Source organism: Molossus molossus, unplaced genomic scaffold (genome assembly GCF_014108415.1).
Source record: "Molossus molossus isolate mMolMol1 unplaced genomic scaffold, mMolMol1.p scaffold_m16_p_2, whole genome shotgun sequence".
NCBI classification, from domain to species: domain Eukaryota; kingdom Metazoa; phylum Chordata; class Mammalia; order Chiroptera; family Molossidae; genus Molossus; species Molossus molossus.
Window position 1 is genome coordinate 69,268,401 of NW_023425355.1, and position 17,795 is coordinate 69,286,195.

The 17,795-nt window shown below is 39.9% G+C and overlaps 1 protein-coding gene across 1 annotated transcript; it reads right to left on the reverse strand.

Moving 5' to 3' along the window:
- Positions 1-16,006: 16,006 nt before the first annotated feature.
- On the reverse strand, positions 16,007-16,679 carry PLAC1 (placenta enriched 1). The gene is given in 4 exon segments (XM_036270209.1): positions 16,007-16,178; positions 16,180-16,416; positions 16,418-16,489; positions 16,540-16,679. Coding segments are annotated over 4 exon segments (621 nt in total).
- Between the last annotated feature and the right edge of the window lie 1,116 nt (positions 16,680-17,795).

The following is a 17,795-nucleotide window of genomic DNA, read 5'->3' on the forward strand; positions in this document are numbered from 1 at the left end:
AAAAGTGAAGCTCAACTACCAACTTACATCCTACACAAGAATAAACTCGAAATGGATAAAAGACTTAAATGCCACTTGTGAATCCACAAAAATTCTAGAAGAAAATGTAGGCAACAAAATTTCAGACATCACATGCAGCAGAATTTTCACTGATACAAAGTCTAAGGCAAGAGAAACAATGGAAAAAAATAATACATGGGACTACATCAATCTAAAAATCTTCTGCACAGCAAAAGAAACAACCATCAAAATGGAAAGGGAACCCACTATGTGGGAGAACATAATTGCCAACAATACATCAGGTAAAGGGTTAATTTACAAAACATATAGAGTACTCATACAGCTTAGCAAAAGGAAGACAAAGAACCCAATTAAAAAAGTAGACAGACACCTCTCTTAAAAGGACATACAAATGACCAAGAGATATGTGAAAAAAATGCTCAACATCACTAATCATCAGAGAGGTGCAAGTCAAAACGAGTATGAGGTATCACTTCACACCTATCAGAATGGCTGCCATCAACAAAAATGCTGGCAAGGGTGTGGAGAAAAACGTACTCTAGTACACTGCTGGTGGGAATGCAGACTGATGCAGCCACTATGGAAAACAAATGGTATTTCCTCAAAAAGTTAAAAATTGAACTGTCATTTGATATAGTGATTCCACTTCTAGGAATATATCCTAAGAATCCTGAAACACCAATCCAAAAGAGTATCTTTACCCCTATATTCATAGCAGCACTATTTACAATTACTAAGATCTGGAAACAGACCAAGAGTCTATCAAAAGATGAGTGGATAAAAAAGCTGTGGTACATATACACAATATTTTATTTTATTTTTATTTTAATACTATGCAGCTGGAAGCAAGAAAGTATCTTACCCTTTGAGATGACAATGATGGACCTTGAGAGTATTATGCTAAGTGAAATAAGCCAATCAGAGAAGGACAAATACCACATGATGTCACTTATTTCTGGAATATAATGAACAAAATAAGCTGCTGAACAAAATAGACCTAGAGAGTTAGAAAGGAGTATGGTTCAGACTGACAAACTTCAGAAGGGGGCAGCGGGGAAGGATGAGGTAAACCATAGAACTTATATGCATATATGCATAATCAATGGACATAGATTACAGTGCTGTGGGGGTGTCAGGTGGGGGTGGGATCAATGGATTTTGTCCAAGGGGGAAAAGGAGAAAGAAAGAAACATCTGTAAAAAAACAAATTAATACATTAAAAAAATAAATTAAATAAATAATTAATAATTTACATTAGTATCATGTGTACATAATAGGATGTGTGTGACAAAGTTAAAATAACACTGAAAGTAACTTGGTCAATTTAAATATTCTTCCTAGTAACTGCAGAATATAAGTGCTTCCAAGTGGTATGTTTCTAGATAGCTCATGGGGATTGTTTTTGTGGTCCTTTATGTTTGAAAACTGGTATAAGCATTTACTTCCCTCGCAGAGCAATTCCAGCTTGCCTGTCAGAGGACATCTACCAATGAATGCTCACAAAGCTATGTAGAAAAGAACGAGCCTGTTACTTCACTTCTGGAAACCTTTTTATGAACCTTCCTACAATCCCACCACTTGCTCAAATCCAGTTTGCCCCCTTCAGCTAGTGCTGTTTTAATGATTCTGTGATATACTTTGATTTCATGCATTACCCTTCAGGTAAGTTACAAGAACTTTATCAATGGCCAAGCCAGATGGTTGTGAATTCGATAGGAGCAAAACAAAAAATAAAAGTATTAAGTGATGGAGAACACTGTGTTAATATTCATACATAAATCAATAAGCAAAGACCCCTGTTTTCCTTAGACATTGGATAATAATGGCATATATATAATATACATTTAAAAATACACACACAGCCCTGGCCGGTTTGGCTCAGCAGTTGGAGCGTCGGCCTGCGGTACAGAGAGACCCGGGTTCGGTTCCCGCTAAGGGCATGTACCTCGATTGCAGTTTGTCCCCGGCCCTGTTTGGTTGTGTGGGTGGCAGCCCCTCCATGCGTCCCTTCACATCGATGTTTCTCTCTCTCTCCCTCCCGCTCTATCTGAACAAAAAATGGAAAAATGTCCTCGGGTGAGGATTAAAAAAAAAAAATACACACTCAGACTTCCAGTCAAGATGTTGGCATAGGTAAACGCAGTATCGCATCCTCCCACAACCAAATTAAAGTTACAACTAAACTACAGAACAACCATCATTCAAAACCACCTGAAATCAAGCTGAATAGAAGTCCTAGAACTATGGAATTAAAGCCGCAGCCACATTGAGACTGGTAGGAGGGGAGGAGGCATGACAGGCTGGTCCCACACCCTCGGGTGGCGGATAAAAATCAGGAGGATACCTTGGCTAGTGAGGTCCTCCCTGAGGACAGAGGGGTCCTTGTCTCACAACAGACACCCTGCTCAGGGATCCAGTGCCAGCAAGAGAAGTCCCCATAACTTCTGGCTGGAAAAACCAGTGGGAACTGAGGCTCAGTGAAGCTGACATGGCTGGAGCCCCAGGCAGCTCCTTAAAGGGCCTGTGCACAGACTAATCGGACTCGTTCCCTCTAACCTTAGAGGGGAGGCAGCTTGAGGGGCAACAGAGACATACAGGGAAGAACTGAGCTATTTGGCACTGGAGTGAGGGCTGGAGAGGGGGCTTTCTCTGGGACAAACGTGCTGTCAGAGGCCATTGTTCCTTTGGTGAGCCCTTCCCTGGGGCAGCAGATAGTCCCCATATCTGGGACTCCAGCAACTTGGCTCACACTGGTAGCCCCACCCTCGTTATTCCCTGAGGCCCCACCACACCCAACTTTCAGGCCCACCCAAGCTGTTGCCAGTTGCTTTACATTAGGATTGGCCTGTCTTGGATCCTGCTTCAGGTTTTCCTAAATTCTTTCAAACAAGCAGCATCTGGTCTCAGATAGCCGCATACCTCATATTAATTAACACATAGAAATAAACGCAGGGAGGCAGCCAAAATGAGGAGACAAAGAAACAGGTCCCAAATGAAAGAGCAGAACAAAACCCCAGGAAAAGAACTAAGCAAAATGGAGATAAGCAACCTAACAGATGCTGAGTTCAAAATACTGCTTATAAGCATGCTCAATGAACTTAGTGAGAACCTCAGTGAACTTAGTGAGGGACTCAAGAGCATAAAAAAGGACCAGTCTGAAATGATGGATGCACAGTCAGAAACATAGAAGGCATTAACTGAAATAAAGAATAATTTACACAGATTCAATAGTAGAGTACGTAAATCCAAGAAGCAAACCATTGATTTGGAATATAAGGAAGCAAAAAATGCCCAATCAGAACAGTAAAAAGAATCCAAAAAAATGAGGATAGTGTAAGGAACCTCTGGGACAATTTCAAGTGTGCCAACATTCGCATCTTGGGGGTGCCAGAAGGAGAAGAGAAAGAACAAGAAATTGCAAACCTGATAGAAAAAATAATGACAGAAAACTTTCCTAACTTGGTGAAGGAAACAGACATACAAGTCCAGGAAGCACAGAGAGTCCCAAACAAGATGAACCCCAAGGGCCCACAACAAGACACATCATCATCAAAATGCAAAAGGTTCAAGACAAAGAGAGAATCTTAAAAGCAGCAAGAGAAAAGCAGTTAGTTACCTACAAGGGAGTTCCCATAAGGTTGTCAGCTGATTTCCCCCCAAAAAATTTGCAGGCCATAAGGGAGTGGCAAGAAATATTCAGAGTGATGAAAATCAAGAACCTACAACCAAGATTACTCTATCCTGCAAATCTGTCATTTAGAATTGATGGCCATATAAAGAGTTTCCCAGACAAGAAAAAGTTAAAAGAGTTCATGACCACCAAACCATTATTATAGGAAATGATGAAGGGTGTTTTTGAAGAAAAAGATAAAAAATATGAAGAAAGAAAATGGCAATGACTACATATCTATTGACAATGGAATCTACAAACAAAATGAGCAGGCAGAACAAAAACAGTCTCATAGATACACAGAACATTTTGTTGGTTGCCAGATGGGAGGGGGTTAGGGGAAATGGGTGAAAAAGGTGAAGGGAGGAATCGAAAAAATGGTGGCAGAGTGAATGGATGCTGCACAGACCATCTCCCAGGACCAAAATGGAATTACAATGAAAATAAAGATAAATCATAAGGAAAAGGCCACCAAAAAGCATTTTGGAGGACCACATAACCAGGGACACTGACTCAATCTTGGTAGGCTTGTGGAGACGCGAAAGGGGTCTGGGAGACCATGGTCGGTCAGCAGCGGCCTCTGCTGGAGCTACGGCCTCAGTTGGGACCTACGGCCTCAGCTGGGAGCATTGACAGCCTTGGCTGGGAGCTGTGGCCTCGACTGGGAGTGGTGGACTCGGCTGGGAGTGGCGCCCTTGGGTTAAACTCCCAAGCGGCTCCACAGCACAGAGCCGGGACAGAGGCTAAAATAGCAGCAGCCCCTCACCTTGGGCTCTGGGAGAGGGAGGGCAGACTTGACTGGAACTGTGAGGAGACACTAGGGATTTTGAAGGTACTCCGAGCTTTTGCTGAGTTGCAACCACACAGGACGGTGGTCATCTTACTCCTTCCCAGAGCCCTGGGGAGAGGCAGCGGCCCCTCCCTCAGCGATTCAACCCCACCTGGTGGCCATTGAAATGCTAATTGAGGCACATTAACAACCAGAATCTGCCCCACCCTTGGGAAATCCTCTTACACTGAGCACCTGAGGGAGTTTTTCATTCAACTGAGAAGCCAAGGTTCTTCAGGTGACCTCTACTAATAGCCTCCAGGCAAAAAGCTAGAGAATAACTAGCCCATTCCCTAGGCTAGCAACTCTAACCAGAAAAGTAAGACTTCACAGTGGTGTTTAACGAGGGTTCTCCCAAACACATCCAAACCCAGGAGAGGAGCCACAAAGAGCAGAACACCAACACCCACAGGGAAAATTTGGCAGGCTCCAAAGCCCACTGTGATAGCCAAAATGGTGAAAAACAGAAACAAATCCAAATGAAAGAACAAGAGACTTCTACCAAAGATGAGATCAATGAGGTGCAGTTAAGCAAGTTAACAGAACTAGAATTCAGAGCCATGATCTTGAGGAAGCTCAACAGCATGTGTAAGGACATGAGCATCATGTGTAAAGACATAGATATGTTGAAAATTAACCAGTTGGAAATTAAAAACCACCAAGAAGAAATGAAGAATGACATATCAGAAATACAGAACACATTGGAAGGTCTAAAGAGCAGAGTAGAGGAAGCTGAGGACCAGAGCAGTGAATTAGAAGATAGGGTAGAAAAAATTAATCAATCAGAAAACCAAAAGGAAAAAACAATTAAAAAACAGGAAGACAGCTTATAAGAACTGTGGGACAACAGGAAAAGTAATAATATTCGCATCATAGGAGTCCCCGAAGAAGAAGAAAATGAGCAAGTGTTAGAGAATATATTTGAAGAAATAGTGACAGAAAGCTTCCCTAATGTGGTGAAGAAAGAAGGCATTCGAGTTCAGGAAGCACAGACAGCCCCAAGTAAGAAGAATCCAAACAGGCCCACACCAAGACACATAGTAATCAAAGTGCCAAAAATTCAAGACAAAAAGAGAATCCTAAAAGCAGCAAGAGAAAAGCAACAAGTTACCTACAAAGGAACCCACATAAGACTCTAAGCTGACTTCTCAGCAGAAACACTACAGGCCAGAAGAGAATGGCAGGAGGTAATCAAGGTCATGAAAAACAAGAATCTGAATCCAAGACTACTCTACCCAAAAGGCTATCATTCAAAATAGAAGGTCAAGTAAAGAGCGTCCCAGACAACAAAAGGCTAAGGGAATATATTAGCACCAAACCAGCACTGCAAGAAATATTAAAAAAACTGCTGTAATTAGCAGGAGAAATAGGAATAAAAATAGAACCACACTAAACAAAAATGGCAAGAAATAAATACATATCAATAATCACCTTAAATGTAAATGAATTGAATGCTCCGATAAAAAGACACAGAGTAGCTGATTGAATAAGAAAGCATAACTCATCTATATGTTGTTTATAAGAGATCCAGCTCACAACAAAAGACTCACATAGGTTGAAAGTGAAGGGATGGAAAAAAATCTTCCAAGCAAATGGAAAGGAAAAAAAAGATGGGGTAGCAATACTCATATTTGATAAATTAGATTTCAAAATGAAGACCTTAACTAGAGACAAAGTAGGCCCCTACATAATATTGAAAGGATCTATTCAACAGGAAGATATAACCTTGATAAGCATATATGAATCCAATATAGGACCAACAAAATATATCAACATTCTTCTGGAAGACTTCAGAAGAGAAATTAATAGCAATACAATCATAGCAGGGGACTTCAACACCCCACTGACATCATTGAATAGATCCTCTAGACAAAAAATTAGCAAGGAAATAGACTCTTTAAATGAAACACTAGACCAAATGGACATAATATATCTACAGAGAATTAGACTCCAAATCTACAGAATTCACATTCTTCTCAAGTGCACATGGGACATGCTCAAGGATAGACCACATGTTAGGACAGAAACTAAGTCTCTACAAGGTTAAGAAGATTGAAATCATATCAAGCATATTCTCAGATCAAAATGGCATGAAACTAGAAATCAATCGCAACAAGAACATGCAAAGACATTTGAACACACGGAAGCTAAATAGCATGTTATTAAATAAAAAATGGGTCAATGAGGAGATCAAGAAAGAAATTAAAAACTTCCTGGAAACCAATGAAAATGAACACACAACACAAAACCTATGGGATACAGTGAAAGCAGTTCTGAGAGGGAAGTTCATAGCACTACAGGCCTACCCCAAGAAGCCAGAAAAATCATTAATACACTACCTAACCTCACAACTTAAAGAACTAGAAAGCAAACAAAAAGAAAATTCTACCCCTGGCCAGTTTTGCTCAGCGGTTAGAGCGCCGGCCTGCAGTCCTGAGAGACCTGGGTTCAGTTCCCGCTTCGGGCATGTACCTCGGTTGTGGTTTGTCGCCAGCTCTGGTCAGTCGTGCGGGTGGCAGCCACTCGATGTGTTCCTTCACATCGATGTTTCTCTCTCTCTCTGTTCCTCTCTCTCCCTCCCACTCTACCTGAACAAAAAATGAAAAAATGTCCTCTGGTGAGGATAAAAAAAAAAAAAAAGAGGAAATTCTAGAGCAAGTAGAAGGAAGGAAATAGTAAAGATCAGAGCAGAAATAAACGACATAGAGTCCAAGAAAACAGTTCAAATGATCAATGAAACAAAGAGCTGGTTTTTCGAAAAGATAAACAAGACTGTTGTACCATTAGTTAGACTCACCAAGAAACAAAGAGAGAGAACCCAAATACACAAAATCAGAAAGGAAAGAGGAGAAGTAACAAGTGACACCACAGAAATACAAAAGATCATCAACAACTGTGAAAATTATATGGCAAAAAATTTGACAATTTAAGTGAAATGGACAAATTTCTAGAAACACATAGTCTCCCAAAACTGGACCACAAAGAGACAGAAAACTTGAACAGACCAATAACAACAGAAGAACTTGAAGATGTAATCAAGACTCTCCCAGCAAACAAACGCCCAGGCCCGGATGGCTTTACAAGGGAGTTTTACCGAACAATCAAAAAAGAACTAAAACCCATTTTCCTCAAACTATTTCAAAAAATTAAGAAGAAGGAAGACTTCCAAACTATTTTTATGAGACCAGCATGATTCTAATTCCAAAACCAGGAAAAGACATTACAAAAAAAGAAAACTTCAGGACAATATCCCTGATGAACATAGACGCCAAAATCCTGAACAAAGTACTAGCAAATTCAGTCCAGCAACACATCAAAACAATTATTCACCATGACCAAGTGGGAGTCATCCCAGGGATGCAAGGCTGGTGCAATATTCGCAAAGCAATAAATCTAATACACCACAAAAATAAAATGAAGAATAAAAACCACATGATTATATCAATAGTTGCCGAAAATGCCTTCGACAAAATCCTGCATCCATTTCTGATAAAAACGCTCAGCGGTGTGGGTATACAGGAATCATATCTAGACATAATAAAGGCCATATATGAAAGATCTACAGCTAACATCATACTCAATAGGCAGAAACTAAAAGCATTTTCCTTAAGAACAGGAACAAGACAGGGATGTCCACTTTCGCCACTCTTATTTAACATAGTACTGGACATCTTAGCTACAGCAATCAGACAGGAAGAAAAAATAAAAGGGATCTAAATTGGAAAGAGGAAGTGAAACTGTCATTATTTGCAGATCACATGATACTATACGTAGAAAACCCCAAAGACTCCATCAAAAATCTACCAGAATAAATAAATGAATGTGGCAAAGTAGCAGAATACAAAATTAATGTCAAGAAATCGATGGCATTCTTATACACCAATGATGAACTCACAGAAAGAGAAACTAAGAAAACAATTCCATTTACCATCGAGGCAAAAAATTAGGATTCCTAGGAATAAATGTAACCATAGAAATAAAGGACCTATTTTCAGAAAGCGACAGGTCATTAAAACAAGAAATAGAGGAAGATATAAAAAAGTGGAAGCACATACCTCGTTCATTGGATTGGAAGAATTAACATCATTAAAATGCATATGCTACCCAAAGAAATCTATAAATTCAATGCAATCCCCATCAAAATGTCAACGACATACTTCACAGAACTAGAACAAATACTTCAAAAATTCATATGGAACCAAAAAAGACCTCGAATAGCCACAGCAATCTTGAAAAAGAAGAACAAAGTAGGAGGGACCACATTACCAGATTTCAGGTTATACTACAAAACCATTACAATCAAAACTGCCTGGTCCTGGCACAAGAACAGTCATATAGACCAGTGGAACAGAACTGAGAACCCAGAAATGGACCCAAGGCAATATGCTTAATCAATATTTGAGAAAGGTGGCAAGAGCATACATGGGAGTAAAGACATCCTCTTTAAAAATGGTGTTGGAAAAATTGGACAGCTACATGCAAAAGAATGAAACTAGCCCATCAACTTACACAATACAAAAGAATAAATTAAAAATGGATAAAAGAATGCTGTTGATTTCTTGACGTTAATTTTGTATCCTGCTACTTTGCCAAATTCATTTATTAAGTCTAGTAGATTTTTTATGGAGTCTTTAGGGTTTTCTATGTATAATATCATGTCATCTGCAAATAATGACAGTTTCACTTCCTCCTTTCCAATTTGGATCCCTTTCATTTTTTCTTCATGTCTGATTGCTGTGGCTAAGACTTCCAGTACAATGTTAAATAGGCGAAAGTGGACATCCCTATCTTGTTCCTGTTCTTAATGGAAATGTTTTTAGTTTCTGTCCATTGAGTATGATTTTGGCTGTAGGTCTTTCATATATGGCCTTTATTATGTCGAGAAATCAACTGCATTCTTGTACACCAATGATGAACTCACAGAAAGAGAAACTGAAAAAACAATCCCATTTACCATTGCGCCAAAAAAAATTAAGATACCTAGGAATAAACTTAACCAAAGAAGTAAAGGACCTATTTGCAGAAAACTACAGGTCATTGAAAAAAGAAATAGAGGAAGATATAAAAGAGTGGAAGCACATACCCTGTTCATGGATTGGAAGAATTAACATCATTAAAATGTCCATACTACCCAAAGCAATCTATAGATTCAATGAAATCCCCATCAAAATACCAACGACATATTTCATAGAACTAGAACAAATACTTCAAAAGTTCATATGGAACCAAAAAAGACCCCGAATAGCCACAGCAATCTTGAAAAAGAAGAACAAAGTAGGTGGGATCACAATACCAGATATCAGGTTATACTACAAAGCGACTGTAACCAAAACAGCCTGGTACTGGCACAAGAGCAGGCATATAGACCACTGGAACAAAACTGAAAACCCAGAAATGGACCCAAGGCAATACGCTCAATTAATATTTGACAAAGGTGGCAAGAGCATACAGTGGAGTAAAGACAGCCTCTTTAATATATGGTGTTGGGATAATTGGACAGCTACATGCAAAAAAATGAAACTAGACCATCAACTTACACCATACACAAAAATAAACTCAAAATGGATAAAAGACTTAAATGTGACCCGTGAATCCATAAAAATTCTAGAAGAAAATGTAGGCAACAAAATTTCGGACATCATACGGACCAAAATTTTCACTGATACATCACCTAAGGCAACAGAAACAAAGGAAAAAATGAACACATGGGATTACATAAAACTCAAAAGCTTCTGCACAGCAAAAGATACAATAATCAAAATGGAAAGGCAACCCACTGTATGGGAGAACATCATTGCCAATGATGTATCAGATAAGGGGTTAATTTCCAATATATATAGAGTGCTCATACAACTCCACAAAAGGAAGACAAATAATCCAATTAAAAAATGGGCAAAGGAGCTGAATAGACACCTCTCCAAACAGGACATACAAATGGCCAAGAGACATATGACGAAATGCTCAACATCACTAATCATCAGACAGATGCAAATTAAAACAACAATGAGGTATCACCTCACACCTGTCAGAATGGCCGCCATCAACAAATCATCAAACAACAAGTGTTGGCGAGGGTGTGGAAAAAAGGGGACTCTAATACACTGCTGGTGGGAATGCAGACTGGTGCAGCCGCTGTGGAAAACAATATGGTGTTACCTCACAAAATTAAAAATTGAACTTCCATTTGATCCAGTGATCCCACTGCTAGGAATATACCCTAAGAAGCCTGAAACACCAATTAGGAAGAATATATGTACCCCCATGTTCATAGCAGCACTATTTACAATAGCTACGATCGGGAAACAGCCCAAGTGTCCACCAGTAGACGAATGGATAAAAAAGCTGTTTTACATATACACAATGGAGTACTATGCAGCGGTAAGAAAGAAAGATCTCTTATCCTTTGAGAAGACATGGAGGGACCTGGAAAGTATTATCCTAAGTGTAAGAAGCCAAGCAGAAAAAGACAAATACCACATGATCTCACTTATATACGGAATATAATGAACATAACAGTCTGAGGAATACAGTAGACCCAGAAACATGGAAGTAGGGCGCAGACTGACATCCCTCATAAGAGGGGGTGGGGGGGGTGCGAAGAGATAAACCACAGAACTTATATGCATGTATGCATGACCAATGGACATGGACAACTAAGCCGGGGACGGGGCGGGGGTGAGGTGGGGGGGTGCCAATGGGGTAAAAAAGGTAAAATATCTGTAACAAAAAAATAAATAAAAAATTTATTGAAAATAAATAAAATAAAATAAAATATGAGAACCTATCATGGTTCTTAAAAATAAAAAAAAATAAAAAAAATGGAAGGATCATTACTACAATAAAGGAGAAAAATACTCTATTAGATTTCAAATGTAAATAAATTAATCAATTCAAAATGCATTTTTTTCTTCAGGCATTTTATACCTTCCCATCTCTTGAATGGTTCTTCTGGTTATGAACTCCCAGGCCTTTTCTCAGTAACAATCAGTCAGTCAGTCAAGTCGATTGAGCACCTACTGAGTACCTTTACCAAGTACTATGTAAATGAAAGGCAAAACAGTTAAACAAGTAAGCAAGCAAAGAGGAAAGGGTCTCCCATGCTCAAGAAACATACAATCAAGTGAGAAAGATCAAGCATTCAACTGAAATGGTTGAAGTACCCTTTTACTAAGTGATGACTTGTCTAAATTAGTAAGTGTACATACTCCTGAAATCTGAAAAATTATGCCCAATCATCTGAGATGTATCCCAGGCAAAATATGGTTCTTGACTGCATTATTGCTTTGCATCTTTGTTCTTGCTGTTTCCATTGCCTAGGATTCTCTTGCCCTCCATCTTCACCTGATGAAATTCTCTTGCTTTTGTGGTCTAGTTCAAAGACTTCCAATTTCATGATGCCTAGGCTTACTCTATTTTGACTTATGTGTTGCACTGGAAAATACAATCCACCTAGCGCTCTATCCTAGAATTTCATGATCTAAACTTCTTTCACCTCTTGATCACTTCTCTTCTGTCCCCTTTGGTGTCTCTTCTTCTTTTTCCAACTGTGCCTTGAAGATTGAGCAACAGGGAATTATGATTCTATGGTCCTAATTGCCTTACTCTTGTGACCTCGAGGCTTTATCTCCCAGTAATTGCACCTTACACTCCTTACTGAAGCTCCAACTCAACTAAGCTCTATTTCTTGAGCTAATTTCTGGACATATCCATCTGGATGTCACTATCATCTCACACTCAACATGTCCAATCTGGACTCATCTTCACCTCTATTCTCTATACTTACACTGATTTTCTTACTTAAATACTAAACTTGCCATGTATTATGAGCATCTTGGGCTCTAAATGGTGATGTCTTTTTGATTCAATCATTTCTTTTTCACAAATATCCAGTCAGACAGATCAGGGCTTAGCTCAAGTCTTATGTCTTCCATAAAGCTTGTCTTCTCTGCTCCAGGGCCTGGAGTTTCACACACTTCACATTTGCCTGCACTACTCAGTTTATCTCTTAATCACGAATGGGGCATATGTAGATATTTAACTGTTTTGTAGGCTAAAATAAAGTCTTGTTGTTCTTTACTTAAAATGGTTCTCATTTTCATCTCTTCCTACACTTCAGCTCCTGCCTCATCTGGTCTCCTCATCTCCTCTCACCTATTTTAGAACATTAACACCCTAGGTGTCCTCCCTTCAACACAGTACATTTCTCCACCCTGTCACTAGTGTTTATGCTCACAAAGACTGCTCTTTTTCCTTTCTCTGCTGAGCCAAATCCTCCTTATCTTCTAAAAGTGGGGTAATTGCCCACCTCTACTGGGAAATCTTCCTGGATCTTCCAACCCAACTGGAAGTTTCTGTACATCGGGAGGGAATGTTGAATATAGGAGAAAAAAAATGAACCTTGGGTTTAGACCAACCTGGGTTTGAATCCCAGTGATGTTATTAACTATATGACCTCAATTTCTCTGATCCACAGTATCTTTTTTCCCAATTTTTATTACTTTATTTTTGTTACAGATGTTTCTACTTTTTCCTCCCTAGATACCCTCTTCCCCATCCTGCACCCCTCACCTCCCAGCATTGTTGTTTATGTCCATTGGTTACACACACATGCATATAAGTTCTTTGGTTTAACTCTTCCCTCCCCCTTCACCCCCTTCTCTGAAGCTTGTCAGTCTGAACTGTACTCCTTTCTATGTCTCTGGGTCTATTTTGTTCATCAGCTTATTTTGTTCATTATATTTCACAGATCAGTGAGATCATGTAGTATTTGTTATTCTCTGGTTGGCTTATTTTGCTTAGCATAATGCTCTCCAGGTCCCTCCATGTCTTCTCAAAGGATAAGATATATTTCTTTCTTACAGCTGCATAGTATTCCATTGTGTATATGTACCACAACTTTTTTATCCACTCATCTGTTGATGGACACTTGGGCTGTTTCCAGATCTTATTAATTGTAAATGGCGCTGCTATGAACATAGGGGTATATATATTCTTTCGGATTGGTGTTTCAGGCTTCTTAAGATATATTCCTAGAAGTTAGATCACTGGGTCAAATGGCAGACCAATTTTAAATTTTTCTTTCTTTCTTTTTTTAAAGTGGGAGGGAGAGAGAGGAAGAGAGAGAGAAATATTGATGTGAAAGGGACACATCGAGTGGCTGCCACCCACACGACCCAACCAGGGTCGGGGACAAACTGCAACCGAGGTACGTGCCCTTAGCGGGAACCGAACCCGGGTCTCTCTGGACCGCAGACCAATGCTCCAACTGCTGAGCCAAACCGGCCAGGGCAATTTTAAATTTTTTGAAGAAACACCATTTTTTCCCCATAGTGGCTGCACCACTCTGCATTCCCACCAGCAGTGTACCAGAGTCCTCTTTTCTCCACACGCTTGCCAGCACTTGTTGTTTGATGATTTGTTGGTGGCAGCCATTCTGGCAGGTGTGAGGTGATACGAGCCTCAGTTTCTTTATCTATAAAAAATGAGTAAATAATTTATCTTGTCAAGTTATTTATTAAATGAGATTATTTATATAATGTGTCTGGAACATGGTAATGATGATTATTATCAAGTAGGTCTTGAGTATCCTCCAAGTCTGATACATTACACAAATTCAGGGGCTGTCTTTGTGAATATTTCCTGTTACAGTTCTGAAGTGTATAACTTGCATATGGTACCCTAGGTCTAATGTATCTAGTATTGATTGTTTGCTAAGTTATTTATATGTGTTTTAGTGTTTAACAATCTGTAAGCTTCTGAAGAGAGGATGGGGGAGAGAAGTGCTAATTCTCTTGTACATGTCTTATATACTGATACTTCTTTAGCTCCAACTCTTACCACCATCAACTTCTGCCAGAGAGCTCTTTAGATACTTTTCCATAACCAGAAGATAGTATACTGAAACCCGAAACAAGGCTCTCACCAGAACCTCACTGTACTGGTACCCTGATCTAGAATTTCCAGTTCCAAGAGCCATAAGAAATACATTTCTGTTTTTTTATAAGCTACTCATTCTATGGTACTTTGTTATAGAAGTGCAAATGAACTACGACAATGACTGAATCTCTAATGTCTACTCATCTACTGAAATACTTTGTGTATCATCATGTGCATTGTGCTAACATTCTCTGTTTCCTAATAGGGGTGTGGTCTTGGGCAAATTTCTTAATCATTCTGTGCCTCTGGTTCCTTATTTGTAATATGGATATATTAAGAGTACTTCTCTCAGTGTTTTGTGAGGATTAAATGACATGCTTCTACCACTTGGAATGTTCTCTCTCAGATCATCTTAGGGCTGGCTCTTTCTTCACATTCAAGACTCATTTCAAATGACAAGATCTCAGAGGCCTTTCCTGATTGCTTCAACTCATTTTCCAATTTCTCTCATTTCACCATGTTTTAAGTTCTCCATGATATTTGTTGCTATTTAAATTTCTGTTTCTTTGCTTGCTAACTGTGTGACATCCATTTATCTGAGACTTGGTTTCTATTCACTGCCATATCCTCAGTGCATAGAATGGCAACTGGAATGTAGTAGCACTCAATGCATATTTGTTGAATACATTTATTTACTCTTCCAGTCTTTGAAAAAACCCAAACCAATAGATTGCCAAACTTGGGTGAAAATATCCTGATCACATAAATCAGGGCACAAAACTCCTTTCAAAGTATTATCAGTCTGTGACTAAAGTATAAGAGCCAGCCCTTGTCCTCAGGAGCTTACTATCTAGTTAGTGGGATGTGACTTGAGTGATTCTTAGACCCATTGGTGGCTTATATATCACTAATGCAGCCTTTGCCTTCCATGGATAAAAAGTGATACAGCCATAGATCAAACTAAGAAGATATGTAGTTAAGACCTAATTTGAATGCTGCAGAGTATAAGTGAAATGAAGATACAGAGTGAGGGATTCAGCCAGGGGAACTTAAAGAAGAGAGGTTATCCTAGAGAAAAGAGACCACGCACTGATGTTTAAAAAGCACTTAGAAGAGTGTCTGCCCCATAGTAAAAGCCATATTATATATATACTTATTAATTAAACCCCCCCGGCTGATATTTTTATGCCATCAGAACTTTATTTTTGCTTTGAAAAAGATATAAAAATATAAAAATACTTTTTTCTGTAAAGTTAACACAGGCTACCCTTTCTCAAAAGCCCTCATAAGAGGGCCAGAAGAACACTTACTTGCCTGATATTAGTAACTACTATATGCTAATGTTATTTATTTTTTAAAGACTCTCACTGATTTCTAGACAGAGAAGAAGGCAGAGGGAGAGAGAAACATTGATGTGAGAGTGCATGATCAACCGGCTGCCTCCTGCATTTCCCCCACCAGGGATTGAGCCCACAACCTGGGCATGGGCCCTGACCAGATTTCAAACCAGCAATCTTTTGGTGCATGGGACAACACCCAACCAACTGAGCCACACCAGGGCTATATACTAATTTTAGAAAGAACATCAACAGGAGATGGCAAACTGAGGATCACATGAACTCAAGCAGATTGTCTGAACAAAGAGAGCAATCCTTAGAAATATTCACAAAGAAAGACGACTACATAGAATGGACCTTCTCAGCCCCTGCTTGGTGATGTGGGGCCTGGGTATGCTCTCCTTCACTGAAGACACATGGTGGACAATTGCATTTGGGCCTTTGACTGTGACAAGGTGAACACCTCATAGCCTGTCTCACCATCCTGGGTTGTGGTCTCTATCTCACTGGCTTCTTTCATGGAGTCAGAAGTAGTGAGCCATGGGGAGTGCTGAAGGGCAGTGCATGACACTGGGAATTAGTACTTAGATGAGGTAGACTTGGAAGCATAGTGTATCTCAGAGCAGTACATAACTATATACTGAGAGATAGCCTTGGTCCTGATGCCACATTCTATAATGTTAGGTAAGCTTATAGATATGTGGCTGAATATGATTGACAGGTCGGCCCAGGCCCAAGTGTAACTCATGAAAGTGTGTGTGTGTGTGTGTGTGTGTGTGTATATATATATATATATATATATATATATATATATACTGTTCAACATGAAGAGGTGTACCCTAACCATGAACCAGTCGATCGAGCAGAGTACAGTAACTGGATTTTGCCTGAAACAGGCCAAAAACAAAGAGATGACCATCTGTCCTAGCAACTCGAATACTTTCATCCCTGTAGCTTATTGTGTAATGACTTTCAAGAAACAGGAACTTCTATAGTACACAGAAATACAAAACAAATCATCTTATTTCCTATCAAAAGTTCAAATATGATTATTTTTCAAAAAACAAAAGGCCATTCCTAAAGCATTAAAAAAAAGTATCATATCATTCACAGGATGGGCCTGTGAACCATCTGCCATTCCAGAGAGAGAGCAGTTGAGAAGAAATCATGTGTAGATTAGAGGCTGTCGCTTTCTGTCTCTTAAACAAGCACATCTTGGATTCTTACTGCAGTCTAAATGAGAGACGGGAATCGAACCCAGGACTCTCTGGTGTGCAGGCCAATGCTCCAACCGCTGAGCCAAACCGGCCAGGTGAGAGCAGGCATGCCGAGACTGGAGGTTCCACAGACTGGCCAGGGGCGCATCCTGAAAATGTGCTAGGGTGAGGATAAGAGAAAAAAGAAGGAAAGAGGTGCTGTTGGCCTGAAGAAAAAGCCACGAACGTTATCAGGGTGGCTCTGGAAAGGAGATCCTTGAGCTGGGCTTGGAAATTTTTACACATCGCACAGACAGGTCACAGGACACTCTCTTGTGCAGAGAGGGACCTGCCTGTGCAGAGATGTGGAACATAGCCTTCGCCCTCTCAACCATTCTGAAGTGCACAGATCAGCAGTGTTGGTACATTCGCAGTGCTGTGCCACGGATCTCCAGGACGTCCGTTGCCTAGCAGAACCAGAACGCTGTGCCCATCTTGCGCTAGTCTTCATTCCCCCTCCTCCCAGAGCATAACGTACAGTCGTTGTTTTTGTGTGACTGGCTCATTTCACTGAGCGTAATGTCCTCAAGGTTCATCCATGCTGTGCCATGTGTCAGAATTTCCTTCCTTTAAGGCTGATAATGTCCCATTGTGTTCTGGACCATTCATCCTTCCATGGACATTTGACAGCTCCTTTAACTCTCCTCTGCGTGGTTGTGATGCCTCTCAACTGGCTTTTCCAGCCCCAGTCTTCGGATTCCTTGCGCTTGCCTCAGCCCGCAGAGGCCTCTTTCTAAGATGGCCAGCTCACTCCCCTACTTAAAATCTGGCAGACTTCAGACCTTTGTCACTCCTTGGCATGTTTG